At 36.1% G+C, this 25,286-nt stretch overlaps 1 protein-coding gene and 1 pseudogene across 1 annotated transcript; one reads left to right on the top strand and one right to left on the bottom strand.

Moving 5' to 3' along the window:
• Positions 1-993, top strand: part of LOC140168497 (ATP-binding cassette sub-family C member 9-like) — a 40,844-nt pseudogene extending 39,851 nt beyond the window's left edge.
• LOC140168496 (uncharacterized) lies at positions 944-23,300 on the bottom strand. Its single transcript, XM_072191896.1, has 5 exons — positions 23,196-23,300; positions 14,399-15,554; positions 9,121-10,161; positions 7,860-8,747; positions 944-7,125 (listed from the first exon to the last, which is right to left on the bottom strand). The coding sequence occupies exons 2-5, from the start codon at positions 15,453-15,455 to the stop codon at positions 6,863-6,865; spliced, it is 3,249 nt and encodes a 1,082-aa protein (XP_072047997.1). The 5' UTR covers positions 15,456-15,554; positions 23,196-23,300; the 3' UTR covers positions 944-6,862.
• Between the last annotated feature and the right edge of the window lie 1,986 nt (positions 23,301-25,286).

The following is a 25,286-nucleotide window of genomic DNA, read 5'->3' as shown; positions in this document are numbered from 1 at the left end:
GCTTTTAATATGACTGGAGACATTTGAGATTTGGTCTATTTAACCTGTTCTTGAACCTGAATTTGGATATAATATAAAGGATATATACATTTTGCTTGGGATATAAATGGTGAGTACAATTGAGATAGTAAACTTAGAACTGATTTGACACATAATGGCAAAACAGGTACCTGAATCACAAAAATGATTGAAACAGAAGCTTTTGAAAACGTGTGTGATTTGGCAGAATTGTTGCAAGAAATGTTACTATTTTTGATCACTGCTGTAGTTTGGACATACAAACTTTTTACCTTTGGCTAAAGTAGGATTCAGTAATATATTGCAGCTAATTTAAAATACAAAAATATGGGTCAAGAAAGAAAATAGAAGAACTTTAATGAATAAGCTTATGGCCAAATGTGGAGCACTGAAAATTTACGTTTTCTAGAACTTGTAAATTATATTTCGGAGGTTCATGTACCAAAGTTTTATAGCAAGAATGTAATTATTGTGGAATGTTTGACATATGCCTACAATTTGGTAGAGAAATCGGTGTGAAGTTTAGTATGATATCAACGGTCCAAAAATAAAATAGCGAGTGGTGAAAGCGGGGACCCAAGTCATAGGCTTCCAGTGAAAATCTGATTAAGGCTATAAAAATAACAATGGGACAATAATAATATATAAGCCTTTACCTTTAAGATGATTTTCCGATGATTATTTCTGGGCCAAATTTGATACCATTTTGTTGCTCAAAACCTCGAAAGAGGCAGTATCCTTAAGAAGAACCAAACGCAGCGATATATATTTTTACTTTGTTTCTTCATTTCAGCATCGTGTTTCCACCATACTGAAGTCTGATACTATTGTTGTTCTAAATGAAGGAGAGATAGCTGAATACGATACACCTGAAAATCTACTTGCAAACGACTCCAGTATATTTGCATCTTTGGTACAAGCCAACAAATAACTCACAAATCTACTCGTTAATGAAGGCTATAGTAGAATTGCATCCTTGAGAAAAGCCAGCCAATAACTCACCAATTGATTTATACCAGATATACTCCCATTATATTTACATAATTATAGTCACTCAAGCCAAAAATAACTCGCAATGAGTTCTGTCATTTTCATCTTTGGCCAAAACTGACGAGTAGGTTAACGCTGTTTGGTTGTAATATTATTTCATCTCATTTATGGTATTTTTCTTTAGTAAATGGGCACTTTATAAGTCTGTACCACCTGAAAAACAAGTGCATGTTATGCTTTAAAAGCGCCCTCATTGTTTTTATTTAGTTTATATTGACACAGATATCTATGGGACCAAACAGCGGTGTTTTAAGGCATAAGGATGCTGCTTGTTTCATACTGACCTGTCGCTTGTCGCTGAGCGGCTTGACACACACGCTTTGAAGACACAATGACATGGAAATACCCACGATAGGGAGGATACATCATAAATGAAGAGAGAAATAAAGGCTAAGAGTAGTTTTGTCACTTACTTGGTTAAATTTTTTATAGGAATAGATTATCTCACAAATACATTTTTACAACCAAACTTAAATAACAAAAATCTGTACCCCCAAGTAGGTAATTTCTGGATTCTTGGTTCGGTCGGAAAGGCCAAAATAAACTTGTTTGTGCCTTATAATTGTCTCATATTAATTTTATGTCGTATGATAATTTGCAAACCCAAGACCACTGTATAAATAATTAATAAGCTACATTTGCGTGATAAACAAATGATCTGTCAACTTACATTTTAAATATGTTGATCAATCCATAATATAATACTTGTTGAACTGGCTGTTCATCTATTCTTTAAAAAAAAACGACTTATTTCTATCAAATCCATTTATAATGACCTTATTAGATTATCAAATTTAACAATGGTGGTACTAAACTTATTTTTCTGAATATACCAAAACTATATACAAAAAGTACCATGAACTTACGTATTCCAGTTGACTTGATGATATTTGTAAACTAAGCAAATCCTTGAATTTGCTTAATTCTAAGATATCAACAAATCAGTGTTTATACTATTAAAAACTCTTGCAAATCTAAAGAATAAGCTAATTTTTAAGTGTAATAATTGCTGTGATTATGACATATTGCCGAATATAATCTAGGTATAAACTCTTTGTATTGTTTTATTTTGTCGACAGAGGGCGATGTTACAGATTTCTTTTTAAACATTGCTTGAAAGCCGTTTGTTGCCTTGATCGCTACTTGCGCTCTGCGAATCCCCTAAAAGATATCGCATATTAAATAGGGACGGTTTATAGTAAAATGATATTCGACATTATGCAAAAATCATTAGGCACGACATCAAATTTGGTTCTATAGCACTATCGGTGCCCGGTTAGGTACCGATGAATTTTTTCTATTATACCTTGATGGTATAATAAATTCTGTCAAGTGTAATAATAGTAACATTTGCATAGTGTTATTGTTTTTCATTAAATAAAAAACGAAAGCACTATGCAAATGTTCAAGGTACAATAGATAGTCTTATAGGACCAAAAATAATGCTGTGCCTTATGACTTCTGTATGGACAATGCTCTATGGGTGGTATAAAGTGATATTCCGAGGAGTGTAAAATTGTCACCCTTGGGCAATTATGAATCCAAGGTCAACGTTTATATAGCGGTCAAAATTAGAAACTGGTCCAATTTTGTTAAAACCTATGCCAAATTACATGTCATCTGTCTACGACTTAATATCGCTGTGGAGTAATGGGCAAAAAGTCGACGACTAAGAAGAGAACTACACAGGGGTTAAAATAGAAAAAATAATCCGATTTCGATGAAAATGGTCTCAAATTGTTCCTTTTGTTATAACAAATCTAGAATAGTTTAAACCACCTTTAATGAATCGTTACCACAGAAAAATAAGTCATTGCCAATTGAGTCTATATTGACGATGACCTACCGGTATTTCCATGAATGTTTACCTAACGAGTCATTACAGATATATAACTATTCTTTATAAGAATTGAGATACCAGTACATGTACCAACAGTTCGAGCCAATTTCCATAAAAGTGTTATCTATCATATCCCCTGCATAACGGGTCTTCAAATGTTTAACCTTTGACGTTTTGGCTTGTCTTGGAGGTAGATCAAACAACATTTTCTGAACCTTTATGATCAGGGGGAACTTTCTGAGCAGTTTTGACCCCTCTGCAGGGTGTGTCAAAATGATTGGTACCCATCAGCTTATTGTCTAATGAAACGCCTGCTTCTTCCAAATTCAACATTAGATCTTTTTGAAACGACTACAAGTTTTATGACCTTTTATTACATTATACCAATAAGGCTTGCCCATATTCACTGGATATTGATGGGTACGAATCATATGATACACCCTGTGTAAACTTTGACCTTAAAAATCTTGAATTGCCTAGACCTAATTGTACACCCTCTGGCAAAACCAACTAACATGATGAAATAATAGTTTGCAGCAGTTTTAATTTGTTTTACAATAATCATGATAATACACGATACATAAATATTAACATTTAAAAAGCAAGCCTAATGCTAAACCAATCACCTATATATTTACTCTACCGTTTCATAACTTGCCCGTTAAGATGATTTTCTGTACACAATAATTATATTTATTTATAAATGACTCTTATGTTATGGGTGTCTTGGATTTTGATCGCGTCCCGTCAAGCTTTTACATATGCCTAAACATGCAGGTTTATAGTACAAGTACAACAAAGTGACCCTCGCAAAAAGTATTAAAAAGTTTCATAAACGTGTCATAAGTATTATAATTGTTGTAGTATTCCCACAAAATAATTCGGTAACATTTATCATCTTGGGACCCACGGAGGCGTCACTTTCACGTTCCTATTTGACCCTGTAAATGTTATCGTATCTGATCAAGTGATTAGGGTTCACCTTTCCAATAAATTAATAAATGTGATCGATCAATTTGAATCGAACAGCAATACCATTTCAAAATTGATGAAAGTTTTACAAAGAACATTTTGATTAATCAATTTCCAATAATCAATATTTTGATCAAGCGATAAGAATAACCTTTCTCATAAACCAATTAATGTTTATCAAAAGTGAGGCCCCAGTAAGTATTTTTCTGTATCCCTTAGTTTATTGCAACAAGGTTAACACAAATTGATCAGTTTTAATTTTGACCCCAGTAAAAACTTTGACATTGGAAATCTTGAATTGCCCAGAGGTGATATTTATCCACCCCATCTCATTTTGTTACACCTATAGAAAAATAATCAGTGAAGAAAAAAACAACTTTAGCTGGCAGAACCATCTGACCTGATAAAATAATAGTTTGCAGCCAGACTATCAATTCGTTTTACAGTAATACACGATATATAAATATTAACATTTAAAAAGTAAAACCTAATGCTAAACCAATCACCTATATATTTACTCTTCAGTTTGATAACTTGCACGTTAAAATAATTTTCTGTACACAATAATTGTATTTATTTATAAGTGACTTTTATGCTATAGGTGGCTTGGATTTTGATCGCATCCCCGTCAAGCTTTTTATACATATGCCTAAACATGCAGGACTATTATAGCAGAAGTAACACAAGGTGACCCTCACAAAAAGTATTTAAAAGTTTCATAAACTTGGTAAAGGGTAAACGTATTAAAAAAGTAATATAATTATTGTAGTAGTCCCACAAAAGAATTTGGTAACTTTTATCATCTTGGAACCCACGGAGGCGTCACTTTCACGTTCCTATTTGACCCTGTAAATGTTATCAGTATCTGAGCAAGTAATTAGGGTTCACCTTTCCAATAAATTAATCAATGTGATCGATCAATTTGAATCGAACAGCAATACCATTTCAAAATCGATGAAAGGATTCTCATCTTCTCTGGTTTGACAAAGAACATTTTGATTGATCAATTTCCAATAATCAATATTTGATCAAGTGATAAGAATAACCTTTCTCATAAACCAATTAATGTTTATCAAAAGTGAGGCCCCAGTAAGTATTTTTCTGTATCCCTTAGTTTATTGCAACAAGGTTAACACAAATTGAGCAGTTTTTAATTTTGACCCCAGTCAAAATCGTTGACCTTGGAAATCTTGAATTGTCCAGTGGTGATAATTCTACACCCCTCCCCCACCCATAATCTCATTTTGTACAACCTATAGAATAACAATCAATGAAGAAAAACACTTTAACTGGCAAAACCATCTAACCTGATAAAACAATATATAGTTAGCAGCCGGACTATCAATTCATTTTACAATGCACGATACATGAATATAAAAATTTTAAAGGTAAAACTATTGCTAAACCAATCACCTATATATTTGCTCTTCTTTTTTACAATTTGCCCGTTAAAATAATTATCTATATACAATAGTTGTATTTATTTATAAATTGATATTATCCTATGCGTGTCTTGGATTTTGATTTTGTCCCCATTAAAGCTTGTGTACAATTATGCATAAACATGCAGGGCTGAGAACTATAGTAAACGTACAATAGAGCCATTCCATGTCAACTCCTGGGATGTGCACCGCAGCACCTCTTCATTTTTTTTTCTTTTTTTGTGTGGTGGTAGATATTGATAAGAAAATAAAATCCTGAAAATTTGAGCTTCATACGCTATTTCGTTTTCCCGGGCATCAATTTGAAATTTAGGGGGATCAGCGTAAAAAATGTGTCGCAACGCGAAAGACGATGTTTGGAGGTCCATAAATGTATAAAAAGAACCCCCTACAAACTTGTAACGCCTTTACCTTTAAAGATACAGGGCCCTCAAAATGCAACTTTGTCCATCCAGGACCAACTTCGGGGGGTCAGAACTCCAAAAGTAAAAATAATTTTTTGTCCATTTTTTTGCCAGTCGGAACCCTTTGGTAGGACATTACTCTTATCCAATATTGAGTCAATTAGGATAATTTTAGCTGAGATATTACCCATGCAAAACTCCAATAGTACATTTTTTGTACATTTTGACCCCACTGAAAACCAATGTCAGACAATTTGCCCCACCATCAACTTTAGGTATGTTGAAAATATGTTCTTGGACAACATTTCTGAGAAATAGTGGTTTGAGGTCTTGATGACTTTGCATTAAAAACATCAGTTAGGCTTGCCTACTCACATAGGAGTCATTCCAGCCACATCAACAAAAAGGGTTGGTTGGTCATTGGTCATCCCCTCATATTTGGCTGAAAATCATTTCTAGCATACCTCTATGAGCATAATGAACACATGGAAAAAATGAATGCTCAACTCCAAGCGGTTTTGGAGATATGGCTTGTCAAAATTTGGCCCAGATCCCCACTTTTTGCTCTCTCGAGTTGCGTCGTTGAATTAGTAGCGTTTTGGGACATTCATATTTTGACTTTCTGATCTGATCGTCAATCCATTTTTCCCCCTAGCATCAGAAAAATTGAAAACTAAAACAAAACAAGTCAGGGATTTAGACACAAAAGGGAACAGTTCCAATCAGTCGGGATTCAACACTCGGAATTGTCGCAACAAATTGGTGGCATACCAACCGAAATTGCCGCGCCGCAACAACTCGGACCTATCAGAAAAAGTTTATATGGTCGGTTTCTTAAAGCATGTCTAGTTGTCAGGCTTATAAGCCATCCAGCGTAAGCCCAATTAATCCTATATACCAGAGCTTACAATTTCACATCATACTTCACATTATAAAGATACATCAATAGCATCGGTAAGGCTAGCCTACTGACTTATGAGCCTGACCACTAGCCAAACTTTGAGAAATCTGATCTTACAGAGAAGCAACTTTTTTGATAAGATCTTCTAACTCATCAGCTAGAATCTTTGATGTTTCCTCCTCGTCTGCCAATGATTCGGATGGCGATGGAGATGCCGATGATTTTTTCTGCTGTTCTACTGGCGGATCCTCCTCCTTCTTCTCCACCTCTTCCCTCTCCTCCTCCATCTCATCATCATCATCATCATCATCATCATCATCATCATCATCATCATCATCATCATCATCATCATCATCATCATCATCAAAAATATCAAAACATCAACATCAACATCTTCTTTTTCGTCGTCGTCATCATGGAGGCACAGCTGGTGCAGTAGTCTTTGACATGTATCACGAAGTCCTGGGGTTGCTGATGATCGCATAATTTCCTTCAGTTCTATAAAATAGGTAAAAATAACAACGTGTTTTTTTTTTTTTTTCATTTTCATTATAGTGTTATCATCATCTTCGTTGTCGTCGTCAACATCCTTATTATCATCTTCATCATTAGCATCATCGTCGTTTCATTAATATCAATTTCTAGCCATGTTGGCAATGAGCTACATTATCAGCATAATAATCCCAATTGATTTTAATAGTTTTGTGAAAAGGGTAAAGGACATTGGACTTAAATAACATACTTGCAGATATATGCGGCAAAATTAATGAAAACAATTATTACTGCATAGTATTGACTTTTTCCATACGTTTATACGTTTCTTTGTGTAACCTTAATTGATAAATTACACTTTTAAGATAAAGGTGTCATGATTTCTCCGTCACGAATAAGCTTCTTGGATGAGAAGATGATAGAGGGTGGGTATTGAACTGAGGACATATAGATAATAACATTACTGCTCTTCTCAATGAGACAGCTCAGTGTTAGAGCATCGGTCCAGTGATCCGAAGGTCAAGGTTCAAATCCTGGATGGTCAGTGAAACTTTTTCACGGGCTGTTAGGTGTGTATGTGGAGACTTGTGTTAAAACCCTTTATCATTGAAAATAAAGGTTCTTCAAAATTCTACTGAACAAATTATAGTAATTCTAATCATCTATTGATCCGTTCTCTGCATGACTTTAATAGATTACTTTAATTTCACTTCCAAAAATGCGATCTTCAATAAACTCACCTTCCAATGCTTGTGTATCCGTAAAGGTCAAATGAATAAGAATCGTGTCTAGGTTTTCCTCCAGGAAGGATAGCTTCCACAGCGTCTCAACGACATATTCTTTCAAAACGTCTGTATACTCAGGTCTCAATATCGCGGTTAGGATTGGTACTCCTCCATGTTGTACGATGGGATTCTTATTTTCATCATTGCTTGCAAGATTATTTATACTTTCTACTTGTGATTTTAGATGCTCAATTTTCGTCCCAATTACACGTTTTTCTTCAACCTCATCCGCTGTCAACGGCTCTGATGTTTCCTCCTCGTCTATCAATGGCTCAGATTGGCATGGCGATGCCGATGGTTCGGTCTGTTTTTCTATTGACGGATCCACGATTTTGACTTCGACATCTTCTAAATCGAATTCATCATCATCATCATCATCATCATCATCATCATCATCATCATCATCATCATCATCATCATCATCATCATCATCATCATCATAAACAGCAACATCAACATATTCTTCTTCTTCTTTTTCGTCGTCGTCATCAAGTAGGCCCAGCTCATCAATATCATCATCAAAGATATCAACAACATCAGCTTCTTCTTTTTCGTCGTCGTCATCAAGTAGGCCCAGCTCATCAATATCATCAACAACATCAGCTTCTTCTTTTTCGTCGTCGTCATCAAGTAGGCCCAGCTCATCAATATCATCATCAAAGATATCAACAACATCAGCTTCTTCTTTTTCGTCGTCGTCATCAAGTAGGCCCAGCTCATCAATATCATCATCATCATCATCATCATCAACATATTCTAACCCAAGTAGGCCCAGCTGGTGCAGTAGTCTTTGACATGCATCACGAAGTCCCGGGGTTGCTGACGATCGCATTTCCTTCAGTTCTATAAAAAAGGTAAGAAAACCATAAAAATCTTTTTTTTTTCCTCATTTTTAATTTCATACACTTATGTTATAATCTTTATCATCGTCCTCATCTTCGTCATCAACATCCTTGTCATCATCTGCATCATAATCGTCGTCATTTAATATCAAGATATGCCATGAGGGCCTGCAGCTGTTAGCCTGTTCTGGGAACAAGGTTTATTGCATTAAAAAAAAGGTTACTTTAATCATGTTAATTACAAATAGATCTGAGCACATCAAGTGAACACTTAATTTTGCTTTAGAGATCTACTATACTGATCGGTTCGTTCAATTACTTTAATAGATTATTTGAACTTCCCTTCCACAAATAATACCCTCCTATCAACTCACCTTCCAATGCTTGAGTATCCGTAAAGGTTAAATGAATAAGAATCGCGTCTAGATTGCTCTCCAGGGAGGATAACTTCCACAGCGTTTCAACGGCATGTATCTTCTCACTGTCTGCATACTCGGGTCTCAATATCGAGGTTAGGATTGGTACACCTCCATGCTGTACTATGGCCTCCTTGTTGGCATCATTGCTTGCAAGATCATTTATAACCTCTGCTTGTACCTCAAGGTAAGTTCCAACTATCTTCTCATTTCCATCATCTAGTTTGAGTTCAAAGCAGTAAAATCTATCATCAGATTGGGCTGCCATTCTGAAAATATCTAGCACCGTCACTATGCATTTTCCCGATGTCGTTACCAATCGTTCATTTTCCTTTTTATTGGTAATGTGAGCTAGTACTAACAGACTATCATTTGTAGTCATAACATCATCCGCGTCAACAAATTTCATCAGGACGTCAACGGCATTTGCCGCTCGATAAATAGGAATGACGCTTGGTGGTGTCTTGCGCAGATTGTACAAGTCTGTCATTGTACAAATGATGAGACTCCGTTGCTTTAGATCCTTTGTATATGGATCGTAGGAATCCAATTCTTTCACTAGATGCCGTATTATACCACTCTTGCAAAGCTCTTCACTGACTTGTTGGCATAATTCAGGCGGGAAGTCTGCCACGGTAAATAAGATCGTCGTAGTTTGACACCTAAATTCATACGAAACCTTTCCTGTAGATTTTACAATCTTCACCATCAATTGCGCCAAACCTTGCTCTAGCATGAAGTCAACCATCCTATTGCAAATCTTCTTGTAGTATTCATCCGTACCAAGAAGGCCTATGCTTGTTGCTATAAACGTAATCGCATCACACGCTTCCTGTGTAAGATATTCATAACAGGATTTCAGAAACTCCAGCTTGCTCCCAATTTCACGTTTCATTTCCTCAAACATATCGTCTAGCTCAAAAAGGCCCAGCTGGTGTAGAAGACGCTGACATGCGTCACGAAGTCCTGGGGTTGCTGACGATCGCATTCCCTTCAGTTCTATATAAAATATGTAAAAATAACAATGTGTTTTCTTTTTATCACTATACTCATATTATCATCACCATCGTCATCATCATCACATCATCATCATCATCATCATCATCATCATCATCATCATCATCATCATCATCATCATCATCATCATCTTCATCGTCATCATCATCATCATCATCATCATCATCATCATCATCATCATCTGCATCATCTGCATCATCAGCATCATCATCATCAGCAGCAGCATCATCATCATCATCATCATCAGCAGCAGCAACAACAACAGCATCATCATCATCATCTCCATCGTCGTCACGGCAATTTATCCTCCTCATCATCTTTATCATTATAATTATCCTATTTTTAGCTATTTTAACAGTTTTGGGGGAAAGAGTAAAAGACAATGGGTGGAAATAATATCATGATTACAGATTTACAAAAGGCACTACTGGATAGTGTTGGCCTTCGAGTCCTCAATTGATAATCACAAAAGTAAAGGTAATTAAAAATTTTCGTTAACAAAATTAGAGTAAATTTAATTAAAACTAGAGCGGTTCTCGGCTTTCGCGGTTCTCTGCATTGGCGGTTCTCGGTACATACGGTTTGTGGAAGTAGCCATGTGTACGTGTGATTCTGGTTGGTGTGTTCTGATTGATTGGTTTAAGCATTCGTGCTGTCTTGGTCGGCATGTGATGTTTCTGTTCAAAACCTTGTATGAGCCCAATTTGTATTTTTTTTGCGATGTTGTTTGTCTGTCTGTGCCATTTGAATATTAAACCAATGCAAGAAATTGATTATCATAATTATAGTTTGATTTTGAGATGGATACCCACATCACTCTATATCTCTACCACCTTACCTTTATAGGCTTATCCCACCCTAATACCCTACCACCCCCGGGGGGGGGCACTCACATAATTGGTCTGTACGCATGCGTGACCAAAAAAACAAGGAAAAGGGGGTGTTTTTTTTTAGGCAAGGCGAGTTACGCGAGTGACGCATTTAGGGTCTAAAAAACACTGATTTTCAAGAATAAGGGTAGTTTTCTGAAACTGAACAACTTGTTTAGGGTACCTTTTCAAATTTTTGGTAAATTACGAGTCCGAAAAGGGTACATTGTTTCATTTTTACTGGCCAAAAAACTCATTAGGGGGTAAATCCTATATTAAATTACCTTATTAAGGGGCTAAATTTGCTGTTAGAGTAAAACTCGTTTGGGGGGTGTTTGAAAAAAATTTGGTCACGCATGCGTACAATGTCATATTTGAGTGATCCCCCGGGCTACCACCATACCCCACCCAGAGATGCCACTGAGTAGGCCTACTTGCAAAACAAACTGAAAATTGTGAGGGTCTATCTTCCTTCAAAATACGGAGTATCCCAGAATTATATACACCGGGAAATTTGTAGGTATGAAAAGCATTTCTATTGGTGGACTGGTATTGTTCTAAATTCTCAAATTTACATATGTTTAGCTTTCTTAGGAGGGCGAGTTAGCGCAGCGGTAATTCCCTCGCTTTGCACCACTGAGGTCCCGGGTTCAAGCCCCGGCGCGGCCCAAGGACTCATGTGCACTTGGTTTATCCCGATTCCATGCTCGCTCTCGCAGGTTTTCTACGGGATCTCCGGTTTCCTTCTGTATCGCAAAAATCGGTGATTAGTTGTTTGGTTATCAAAACTTCCTTCACCCAATGGAATTTGGGGAGCTGCACAGATAATTGGTGGATGTTACAATCTAAATGCGGATAGGTGTGCGCCGTTCGGCAGCAACCTAGTTGATGCGATCTGATTGTGATGATTCACCATTGCAGCGAAATTACAGCGCTTTGAGTCCTCTAAGATCTGGAGAAAGGCGCTTTATAAATCCAAAATTTATTTATTATTTATTTATGTTATATTTTAGAAATTGGACGTTTTAATATAAGTTACAGGATATTGCGTAAAAATGTTGAATTCCTGCAATTATCACAAACTTATTTCACAAGTTGCATTCGTTAAGGCTCTTATATAACGGGAAACAAGTTTATTTAACGAATTAGATGAAAAAATAAATAATTTTTAATATTTTATTGACTGCTAGCTTTATATTATAATCATAAACCCTCGGTGGTCTTGCAGCAATGTCGTTGCATGGTTTTGAAGTTATATTGGGCCTATAATTTTAACAGCCCTCGAGGTCCTAGCAGTCAATATTCGTTATTCCCGGATAAACTTGAAATATACATAAAAAAGTAGTGTATAAGAGTTAAAATACTTGTAGTATAAAGTTTTCTTCTTTTTTTTTTCTTTGTCAATACAATTTCATTTTATTTTACAAATTCGGCAATAGGCAACAACGAATATTAAAATAATTGTTCTTATGCACATGTATACGCAGATAGATATAAATACAAAATCAAAGGTGAGAAACAATACTAATTTGTTTCTTAATAAATGTACATCAGGCAACTATGATAGCCAAAAGGCCTCAAATCGAGCAAAGAAAGGTACTACTTTTTATGTATATTTCAAAGGGACGCTTAATTAGTGGTGTGCGCCCTTAAGGTCACATTATCATGGTCGTGTATTTCTTTATTTTTGTTTCAAGTGTATTATCATGATACACATTTTTTATATTCTTCATTATTTCACTTTCACTTGAGTACCCGTATTACTTTATTTACAAATGTATCATCATACACTTCACGTTATGATTTTTTCAGTGTTTTACCTTATTTTAAGTAATTCTTTATTGGGGTGCATGCTCTTATATAGGCCTATTTTGTTTGTTTTCATCATCAATTTCTCTAATCATTCTTGATAGATGGTTGTGTTAAATATTGCTTTATTTTTTGTTCTATAAGTGTATAATTATCATCCGGACACATTTTCAAATTTTATACAGGCCTAATATGACTTATCATTCTTGACAAGATAGCACATGCTGCATAGGCTGTTTATTTACAAGATGTCACGTACTGTATGCTGTTTATTTATTTGGGCCTAAATTATTTCTTTACTTTTGTTTTAAGTGAACATGTATATCATGATAGCGCATTATATGTTTTTATATCAACCGTGTTGTCTTTTTAAAGACAGTTCCTGTTTCACCGCTGACCGTTTAATTATGTCAACATTCGCTCGTTTTTGCTCTGTTATTTGCTTTTGTTATGTAACTATATACTTTGGTTCGCTCAGGTCAGTATAGGGTTGCCAAACCCGCGATTTAATGGCCCAATATAGGACGACTTTTGAAGATTTTCTACACGACAATAATTATGTCCTATAAACACCAATAATATTATTGATGGCTACGAAAATGGCTAACATTTTATGTCAAAGAATTGCTAATCTATTTTGTATGATAATGTTATAATATTGCTTTAACACGATGAGTTGGCTAGCTATGAGCTAGCTATGCTTTGCCCTCACTCATATTCTACGAAAGTGCGACTATTTCTGAACATCTAACCTAGCTGTAATTTTAGGTCATGTTTAAATATTGGCCAGTTATTTTTCACACAGTGATGTTAACTAGGCAAATGCAATATACTTCTAACATACACTATTTGTAAAGGTCGCGCGTCAATGGTGAGAGCACTGTGTATTGTGTATAGGAAAACGGAGTATGAAGTGGTAGCCAATGTTTACGCCGACCAGAAGTGAATGCTTGGTGGAACTAGTCGGCGTACTGCTAGGAGTAGGCTAGGTGTGGACACGCGGTAGGAGTAGGGAAAATATGTGTGGAATTTTGATCAATGTTAGCGTAAGTTTACGCCGGGTGTAACTCAAAATGTGAACACGACTAGAGAGAGATATCGGCAACTATAGAACAATAGTCCAAGGTGCCAAAGTGTTGCTTGAACTTGCTTCTATAGGTTTATTTGGTCTATAATAATGTAACATTGTGCTCATTTAAAGCCAGTTTGCCGAACCTCTCTTTTTCACGAATTTCTCATTAATTATGTACTCGTTCAAGTTCAAAATAAATTGGTGTCTAGCTTTCATGACAGTTAACACACCAGGAAAATTTGAGATCATGAATCTACCGAATAGCACGTGCAGCTTGCGAACAACATAATAGCTGTCGCTATCTCTTTGTATTGCACTTTTGGGCTCATACAACAAATCTGAGCAGGTATAGCGAACGCTTAATTTTGCTTGTTATAAGAGAGAATCTAATCCATTGATCTGTTATTAAATGACCTTAATAGATTATTTGAATTCCTCTTACGAAAATACTACTTTTTTATAAACTCACCTTGCAATGCTTGAGTATCCGTAGAGTTCAAATGAGTAAGAATCGCGTCTCTGTTGCTCTCCAGTAAGGATGTCTTCCACAGCGTTTCAACAACTGCTTGTTTCACATCGTCGGTATACTCAGGTCTCAGTACCGCGGTTAGGATTGGCACACCTCCATGTTGTACTATGGCATCCTTGTTGACATCGTTGTTTGCAAGATCATTCACACCGCCTGCTTGTTTCTCCAGTGCAACCCCGAAGCCCCTCTTATTTCCATCATCTATTTTGATTCTACACCAGTGTGATCTATCATCAGATTGAGCTGCTTTTTGGAAAATATCCAGCATCGTCGCTATGCATTCTCCTGATGTAGCCAATCGTTCGCTTTCCTGGTCATTGGCAATGTAGGCTAGTACTTGCATACTGTAAATTGTAGCCAAAACATCATCCACGTCAGCAAATTTCATCAGGACGTCAACAGCATTTGCCGCTCGATAAATAGGAATGGCGTACGTCCGGCGCAGATTGGTCAAGTCTAGTAAGGTACTATTTATGAGGATCCGTTGTTTTGGATCCTTTGTATATGGATCGTAGGAATCTAATTCTTTCACAAGATACCGTATTATACCGCTCTTGCAAAGCTCTACTGGGACTTGTTGGTCTAATTCTGACGATAAGGTGGTAGATAAGATCTTTGTAGTTTCATACCTAAAGTCATGCGCGACCTTTCCTGTAGATTTTACAATCTTCACCATCAATTGCGCCAAACCTTGATCTAGGATGAAGCCAACCAACCTACTGCAAATCTTCTTGTAGTCTTCATCCGTGTCAAGAAGGGCAAAAACACCTGCTATGTAAGAAATTGCATCATACGCTTCCTTTATAAGATATTCATCACAGGATTTCAGATACTCCATCTTGGTCCCAAGTTCACGTTTCTTTTCCTCAAGCATATCTTCTAGCTCCTCCGCTGTCTTCGGCTCTGATTTTTCCCCCTCTATCATCCGCTCTGGTGTTTCCGACTCTGATGTTTCCGCCTCTGCCATCGGCTCTGATGTTTCCGCCTCTGTCATCATCGGCTCTTTTTACGCCTCTGTCATCGACTCTGATATTTCCTCCTCTGTCGTCGGCTTTGATTTCTCCGTCAACTTGACAACAGTGGCTAAAACACGTAGCTGAAATGTTTAAAAACCAGTGAAATTAATTTTATTTGCAGCTCTTTAGAATTTATAACATTGTTATCGCGGAAATATCCATAATAAATCCAAAATTTATTTAAATTTATTTATTTATTATAAACAAATTAGACGGGTGAAAGATATACAAAAACGTGTAACTTTCAAAGAGATACATCGAGAATAGACACCTATAGTTCCTTTTTAGCAGAAAAATAACAACATTAATTCAAAAGCAAATGTCAGTTGTTCATTACACATTCTCAGCGGGCACAGGTTAGGATTTCGACGTTGTATCAACGTTGATACAACGTCGATACAACGTCAGAAACCGACCCGTGTGCCCACTGGGATTACAATCAGAGTATATTTTTTTTAACATTCCTTTACAATTACATGAAGTTTCATATCTAGAAAAGTGAAACTATATTTGCCGTCGGACTGGGAAGGAGACTCAGCAGCAAATTTTATGTTCCAAGTTTTGTGGGAACGGGACACATGGATGTTTCCGTGATAATAATGTTGCGTGTGTTCACAAAATTCTCAAAGCAAAAACAAAATCAGGACATTCCACCCATTTTGTGGATAGATTCTTAACATGTTTGTGTTGAGAAAAACTTCATGTGTCATTGATTGCAAGCAACAACCCCAACTTATACATATGCACACCATATACGTACATATATAAACCCCACCCACGCGACGCTCCACCGCACCCTACTAACACCTCACATATCCACCCCTACCCCACACACCCCATATATTCATTCCCAACCACACACAAACTCACCCCACCCCACACACCCCATATCCTCACTCCCCACACCCGCTTATCCACCCCACACTCCAACCACACCCCACGTATGATATAATAGCATAGACATATTATACTATGTACAAACTACCATTTTGACAATGGATTGCCACTGTAAAAAGCAACGGATAACACTTAACAAACACTAAAACGAGTTTATATTTATATTCTACATGTAAAAGTATAGAAGGTGTTGCATACGATTAACGCTATAACACGTTTATAGAAATGTTTTTTGTTGTTGATTATTAAAACATGTTTATATCGTTGAAAATAAACGTGTTTGGGTGTTTATATTTTTATCACAAATACCTCAATAAACGTGTTTTGGTGTTAATCGTATGCAACGCCTGCTGTAGGCCTACTTTTTTCGTGTAAAATAAACATGTTTTAGTGTTTATCAATCTTTTTTATTTTTCATCAATCTCATAAAGCATACAATGTAACAACAGAGGTAAATTAAATTATTGCACATTAACAAGTATTGATGAAGGCAGGTACATCACAAGGCCAAGAGGCCTGAAAACGATGTACCACCTTATAACATATAATTATAATTGTACATTAAATAATCAAAACATTAATTATACACAAAAACATAAAAACATACGAAGAACCCATCTTAAGTTATAAAAATACAAATTAAAGCAACAAATAATTTAGCAGTGTTTGTGTGATAATACATTATGGTGAATTTTATACAGAGTCGGCAAAAACAAGAAATTATGAGATTATGAGAGGTACTAATTAGATTTTAAATACCTTATATAATTAGATGTTAATAACAAGCTGCAGCTCAATCAGGACAAAACGGAATTTTTCATCATTGCCACCAATAGAGCTCTCAATAAGCTTCCCGTCATTGAGCTGAGCTTGGGCAACCACTCAATCAAACCATCTGCCAATGTTAAGAACTTAGGTGTTGTTTTTGATGGAGCTCTTAATATGTCTTCCCATATTAGCAATCTTAGTAAAACTCTCAACTTTCACATCCGTAACTTATGGCGGATACGACGTTTTCTCAGTCAGGATGCGTGTCATCATGCCGTCAGAGCACTTGTCTTGTCTCGCATAGACTATGCCAACTCCCTCATGTATGGTGCCCGTGAAATGGACCTAAAACGGCTGCAGCGTCTCCAAAATAAGGCAGCCAGGCTGATATTTGCATGTGGACGAGACAGGTGCTCTGCCGATTTGTTGAATACCCTCCATTGGCTCCCGGTGAAAGAAAGAATTAATTTCAAAATCATGTTGCACATATACAACTGCATATCAGGTACTGCTCCGGCATATCTACAAGATCTTGTCACGTTTTATAATCATCCAGATTCATCTAGAAGCAGTCGCAGGCTTCGCTCATCATCTGACAAAACAAGGCTCTATACAGTTCGCTCCAGTAAAAGAGCCGGGGATTGCTGTTTCACCGTTTTCGGGCCCCAGCACTGGAACAAGCTCCCTGTTTATGTCAGAGAAGCGGAATCTGTGGCTGCTTTTAAACGTCTTCTGAAGACGTATCTTTTTCCAAATCAGTAATTTCTTGTTGTTGTTTTTATTTACTTTTTTCTTGTGTATTTTGTGTTGGAGCAAAAGCGCTGTGTTATCTGTAGAGCGCTATAGAAATGTCCTTTAATAATAATAATATTATTTTTATAGCAATTATTAATGGGCTTGTAACCCTTTTTGGGAGGTGCTAGAGGTCCACACAACTGGCAACACTTAATAATTGCTATAAAAATAATATAATATAATGATTTAAAGTTATGATCATTATTATCATACAGCTCGGGAACCGTCAAATTTGAATTTAGCACATCCGAATTGCATTTGGTGGCTCCCAACTTAACAAAATGCCTTATACTATAGGTACAGAGAAGTTGAAAGTTAAATTCATATATTCAACACGCCCTACCGAGCAAAATAATTCACGTAATTCACTGTATATGTCACTGTACATGACAAAATAATTTCCTTCTGTTGATCACTGAACTAAACACAGCAAAAATAAAAAGTCTCCACTAGTTCCATCCTCATTTAATCAGAGTCTGATAAGTGTATGGCAAAATAATTGATATAATACTTTTCTATACACTTTCCTTCAAAGGTTGATACCAAATTTGATATCAAAAGTTTAACCATCGTGAGCAGAGGAGCCGTTGTTTGGAAATTTGTGCAATTTCAAAAATGACAAATTACGAATTGACCACGCAAAATCCAATGCATGGTATCAGCTTATTATGTGGCCTAAAGCAACCCGTACAGGAATCGTTGTACACTTGCCTGCGCACAATTGAAAGAGCGGGGTATTTGATTTGCATTTTGACATGCATGGGTAAACCTTTAACCTGCCGGCCTATTCAGGCGACGTAATTCTTGGCACTCACGCTAGCTCTGCTACGTGATACAATTCCCTATGTCATTTTTAAAATTGCACGAATTTCCAAACAACGGTTCCTGCGCTCACGATGATTAAACTTTTGATATCAAATTTGGTATCAACCTGCGAGGGAAAGTGTATAGAAAATTATTATATGAATTATTTTGCCATAAACTCATCAGGCTCTGATTAAATGGGGATGGAACTATTGGAGACTTTTTATTTTGGCTGTGTTTATATCACGTGATTGTTGAAAAGTTCACTATGTTTGAGGTTAATAATATAATAATAATATAATAGACCTCCGATCAGAATACCTGTTGCTCTGTGTGCATACGTATTATATTCTTAACCTATTACAGTCAGCCACCTGGACAACCGATTCTTTAGAAATGCTTAGTCGCGCTAAAAGTCGATCGATACATGTTAAAATCAGCACAATTCAGAGATACACCTTTTTGCTATGAAATTAATTTTCTCGGTCAAATATAAAGCAATATTTTTTTTTTTCTTCAGTAATGTCAGTTAAAAACTTGGTGCTTGGATATACATTTTTTTTTAAAATCCTGGTGTTAAAATTAAGCATCAAATTGTGTCTTTTAGTGTGATATTTTTAATTTTTATAGGCCTTGAATTCGCACGCGAGCTTTTTACGGAATTCATGTTTTAGCGTCTCAAACTAATATAGTTTGCTAAAGAAAGATATTCACCACCCCTGTAATGCACATCGTGTGGGTCTATATGTTATAGTTTTGTCAGAATTTCCGTTTTGTTTTACCCTTTTTCCCTTCATGCTCCGAAAATGTCAGACTCAGTACTTTTTTATCTCGAAAGCAACCAGCAGAAATAGTCGATATTTCCTTTGTTATTATCCAGGTCAATTTTCATTGAAAGCAAATTGCCCGACCAGCGATTTGGTAGCCCAAATCCCCAATTGAGTGTTCTGGTTAAACATGATCAGTAGGAGCGCTATAGGCCTGGGAATTTCTTTGCTACATGAAGTTCTAGCAACACTGTAGCCATGCCGGTATTCCTATTAAACCCAGGGATATCGATCCACAATGCTAGTATTAGCCTTAGATTTCACGGGTTGATTTTGAAAATTTTTCAGCCGACAGTAAAAGATGGTGAAATCAAAACGGAAATTCTGACAAAACTACGATATATCGCTCACGGTGATGTGCGTTAGAAAGTTGGGAAAAATCCTTCATTAGCGAACTATCTTACTTTGAAAAGCTAAAAGGTTGAACAAAAAAAGGCTCGCGGGCAGAGTTTAAGCCTATCAAAATCGAAAATCTTACACTAAATGACTAAATTTCACGCCTAAGTTTAACACTAGGATTTGAAAAAAAAATACAGTATCAAGCACTACAATTTTTCCTGACATTTACTGAAAAAATGAAAAGAATTACTTTTCATTTGGCCGAGAAAATTAATTTTACATTGAAAAGGTGTAACTCAAAATTTAGCTCATTTCAACACCAAATTCGATCGTTTGTATTGCCTCATTAAATGACTGAGTGAGCCTTGCATAACAAAAGAATCGGTTGTCCAGGTTGCTGAGTGATTAGTTCCAACACCAATATCTGTGGTTCCAAGCACTCTCATGCAGCACATTTGTTTTTCTTAATGATATCCAGAATCAGGGACAGGGTCCAGGCACCGGAAAGAGAATGCTCTCTCAAACCAATTTATTTAACCCCAATCTAAATTTATCTTTTACCCACGCCCACTTGAAATATACATACAACCCTTCTCCATATAGAGTATATATGGAATGGAAACAATTAGATGTATATGTTGCCCCAGTAAAAACCCAAAATTACGAACATTTCCACCTTTTGCGGTAATTCTGTGCAAAATGTATTGAATTTGCCCCACCCCTGGAATTCACTTTTCCCCAATGCCCCCCCCGAAAAACAATTCCTGGCGCCGCCACTGCATGTTGCTAACTTGGCTAGGATATACAAATAAATATGGTTTAGGTACATTAGCCATTAACTTGACTAATGTATAATGCCATATGGTGGTAGAACTTTGGAAAACTTAAATCATACAATATGGAGAGAGTGGTGCACGTACTCTATAAAGTGGCTATAGTGTGAAAGGTACTACCCAGCAAACCGTTTTAATAGGGTTATATTTTGGGTTTTGATGGAAACGTTTTAATAACATAAAATATCGGTTTTTATGAAAACTTTCTAAAATGTTTTGTATGAAAACACACAACAACAACATTTTAAAAATGTTGTCAAAATATTTTGGCAACTATTTCGTCAATAACCCGGCATTTAAACGTTTTCTGACAACCTTTCCCAACCTTTTGCGAATAATGTCCAAAAATTTTGTGTTTACTAGGTAGTTTCTTATCAATACACTTATCAGCTGTTAGTAGATAGCTACTTCATCAATACCCTTCTCAGCAGTAGATAGCTACTTCATCAATACCCTTATCGGCAGTAGATAGCTACTTCATCAATACCCTTATCAGCAGTAGATAGCTACTTCATCAATACCCTTATCGGCAGTAGATAGCTACTTCATCAATACCCTTATCGGCAGTAGATAGCTACTTCATCAATACCCTTATCAGCAGTAGATAGCTACTTCATCAATACCCTTATCGACAGTAGATAGCTACTACATCAATACCCTTATCGGCAGTAGATAGCTACTTCATCAATACCCTTATCGACAGTAGATAGCTACTTCATCAATACCCTTATCGGCATTAGATAGCTACTTCATCAATACCCTTATCAGCAGTAGATAGCTACTTCATCAATACCCTTATCGGCAGTAGATAGCTACTTCATCAATACCCTTATCGGCAGTAGATATACTTCATCAATACACTTATCAGCTGTTAGTAGATAGCTACTTCATCAATATCCTTATCAGCAGTAGATAGCTACTTCATCAATACCCTTATCGGCAGTAGATAGCTACTTCATCAATACCCTTATCAGCAGTAGATAGCTACTTCATCAATACCCTTATCGACAGTAGATAGCTACTACATCAATACCCTTATCGGCAGTAGATAGCTACTTCATCAATACCCTTATCGGCAGTAGATAGCTACTTCATCAATACCCTTATCGGCAGTAGATATACTTCATCAATACACTTATCAGCTGTTAGTAGATAGCTACTTCATCAATATCCTTATCAGCAGTAGATAGCTACTTCATCAATACCCTTATCGGCAGTAGATAGCTACTTCATCAATACCCTTATCAGCAGTAGATAGCTACTTCATCAATACCCTTATCAGCAGTAGATAGCTACTTCATCAATACCCTTATCGGCAGTAGATAGCTACTTCATCAATACCCTTATCAGCAGTAGATAGCTACTTCATCAATACCCTTATCGACAGTAGATAGCTACTACATCAATACCCTTATCGGCAGTAGATAGCTACTTCATCAATACCCTTATCGGCAGTAGATATACTTCATCAATACACTTATCAGCTGTTAGTAGATAGCTACTTCATCAATATCCTTATCAGCAGTAGATAGCTACTTCATCAATACCCTTATCGGCAGTAGATAGCTACTTCATCAATACCCTTATCAGCAGTAGATAGCTACTTCATAAATACCCTTATCAGCAGTAGATAGCTACGTCATCAATACCCTTATCAGCAGTAGATAGCTACGTCATCAATACCCTTATCAGCAGTAGATAGCTACGTCATCAATACCCTTGTCAGCAGTAGATAGCTACGTCATCAATACCCTTTACGGCAGTAGATATACTTCATCAATACCCTGCAGTAGATAGCTACTTCATCAATACCTTTATCAGCAGTAGATATGCGTCATCAATACCCTTATCGGCAGTAGATAGCTACTTCATCAATACCTTGCAGTAGATAGCTACTTCATCAATACACTTATCAGCAGTAGATAGCTTATTATCAATATACTTATCAATTAAAGGTGACAGAAGAAGTGTCTCAACAGTGCCTAATTTGATAATTTGATGGCACGTAACCCTAGACTTAAACATAACCATAACCATAATTATAACCCTAAAAGAAAGAAAGAAAGAAAGAAAGAAAGAAAGAAAGAAAGAAAGAAAAAGAAAGAAAGAATGAAAGAAAGAAAGAAAGAAAGAAAGAAAGAAAGAAAGAAAGAAAGAAAGAAAGAAAGAAAGAAAAAGAAAGAAAGAAAGAAAGAAAGAAAGAAAGAAAGAAAGAAAGAAAGAAAGAAAGAAAGAAAGAAAGAAAGAAAGAAAAGAGGGAAAGAGAAAAAAAGACAGTTGCGATTTTTTTAACAACAAGAAAAACAACAAGACAGTTGCTCAACAACATTATTATGCACATTCATTTTGGTTCCGTTTTAGTGGCTTAGTTAACATTGTTAATGTCAAAATTCAAACAAACTTGCATTTTGTTTGATAAGTTTATGGCAAATAAGTCAATAATATAATCAATACTTACATTTCAATAACAAATCAAATGTCGATGATTATAAATTATTTCCTCTTCAAAATGGCCGCACCAAAAAGGTCCTGTTGTGACTTCAGTATAGGGAATGGTATAAATGACTCTAACGGTAAGGAATGTAGCACTTGAGTGGCCAAGAATGTTCCAGAAATCTGTCATGAACTTTGCACTTGAAACTGATTTCATTTTCATTATACTTATAATAATAATTTGTGGAACTAATACCGTAAAAATAGCCTATATGCCCATTTAATACCGAATTGCTCGGACAAGAACGATTTTTTTTGGAAGTTTGTTAATTGTTTTTTATTTTTAAATGAAAAAGTTACAGACTATCCTAAAATGCATTCTTGTTAATAGGCACATGCTTATGATCGAATTTTTACGGCATTGCACTAATATATTGCATATGGAAGTATAAAAGTTATAACGGGGTAATCTCAAGGACATCAAAACTAGGGTGTCAATCGGTGACAGATTTTCAAGAGAAAAGGTTTCATTCGGTCAAAATGGTATGAGAATGGGTGTATGCCTAAATCAGTGAGAATCCCATATGTGACCATCCACCACAACTGAGCCCGGATGTCTCCAGTGCCACTATTGATATATGCTCCATTGAACTTAACAATAAACAATAGGAAACAAAGGATTTATTGACTGTGGACCAGTGGTTAAGGCACAGGTCTATTTCATTTTCTATTTCTAATACCTATTTCATCACAGCCTATTGCAATATCGCACAGGTAAATCAGAAACATGTGTTTGTGGATTTAACCAGGGATATGAGACACATCCTGAGCTGTTTACAATGAATTTTATCTTGGTTTAATGGGGTTTAAGTCCCGCAAAGGTCGTGGTGAATTCTGCTGTAGACATAACTGCATAATGCCCCATCAAAATGCAGATTTTGATATTAAATGAAAAATGAAAGGTCCTATTTTTCTCATTATCATAGTGAAATTAGGTGTTCCAATTAGTATATTTCCAAAGATATTATAAAAAAAACCCTGGCGAATTAGTCTCGACCACGCGCAAGACTAGTTCGACAATTTTGTGGACATTATCTTCGGATACACCGATATCATGGATATGGAACTTCTAATTTATGAGAAAAATACGATCTTTAATTTGATATCGATTTATTACACTCTCTAAATGTAAAAGATTGAAAAACTCACTCCCCAAAAGAGTGATTCACTTATAATACCACATAAAAAGAGCGAAATGTGTTTTTAATTTAAAACCACTCTAAAAGAGTGAATTTTGACTCTTTCAAGGAGTTGAATGAAGGACAATTCCAAAAACGTTTAGTCATTCATTTAACTCCTTGAACGAGTTGAAGTTCACTCTTTAAAGTGGTTTTCACTATTTTTTTAGTGGTTTTATAAATGAATCACTCTTTTGGGGAGTGAGTTTTTCACTCTTTTACATTTAGAGAACATGATTATCATTTAATCATTAAAGACACTGTATGCTACTAGTATCGTGCAGTATAACTGTTAGTAATTCCATAGGGGATATCTACAAGGAACATTACTGTATTTTATGCGTTAGTTTTAAAGAATTTCGGACCACCTTCCTTTAATTGCCTTTGACTCAGTATATTTTCAAAGTAAAATGCAGTATCTGCTACGTAATGAACACAACAGATACTGGCTTTTACTGGCTGAGTTACATGTATTCATGATTAAAGTTCACTCAAGTGATTTCAACCGAGAATTACAGATTGTTTTGCATGTTTATGAATGGATGGTTTAGTTATTTGTTTGCATTCCTTATGCCAGAATTGAAATGTTTTGCTTGGTAAAATCACTGAACTCTGCAGGGTACACATAAATTCTCTTATTTAAAGTGGATATAGGAATTACCATTATAAAATAGAATAGGAATTCTTAAACACTTGAGAATGTTCTTGCAATCTTATTGGTTCTTACCCGTGTGATATCAATATGACACAATATCACACACCTTAGCACGTACGTGTCGACGCGATACTCGTACTCGCCATTTGAACCAATCTGAATGTGCATAGCAACAGACTGATCGATTCTTAGCCAAAGGTAATTCCTTGCAACATGTAGGATT

The sequence above is a fragment of the Amphiura filiformis genome, chromosome 13 (genome assembly GCF_039555335.1).
Source record: "Amphiura filiformis chromosome 13, Afil_fr2py, whole genome shotgun sequence".
NCBI classification, from domain to species: domain Eukaryota; kingdom Metazoa; phylum Echinodermata; class Ophiuroidea; order Amphilepidida; family Amphiuridae; genus Amphiura; species Amphiura filiformis.
Note: the sequence above shows the minus strand (reverse complement) of the source record. Positions and strands in the feature narration are given on the sequence as shown.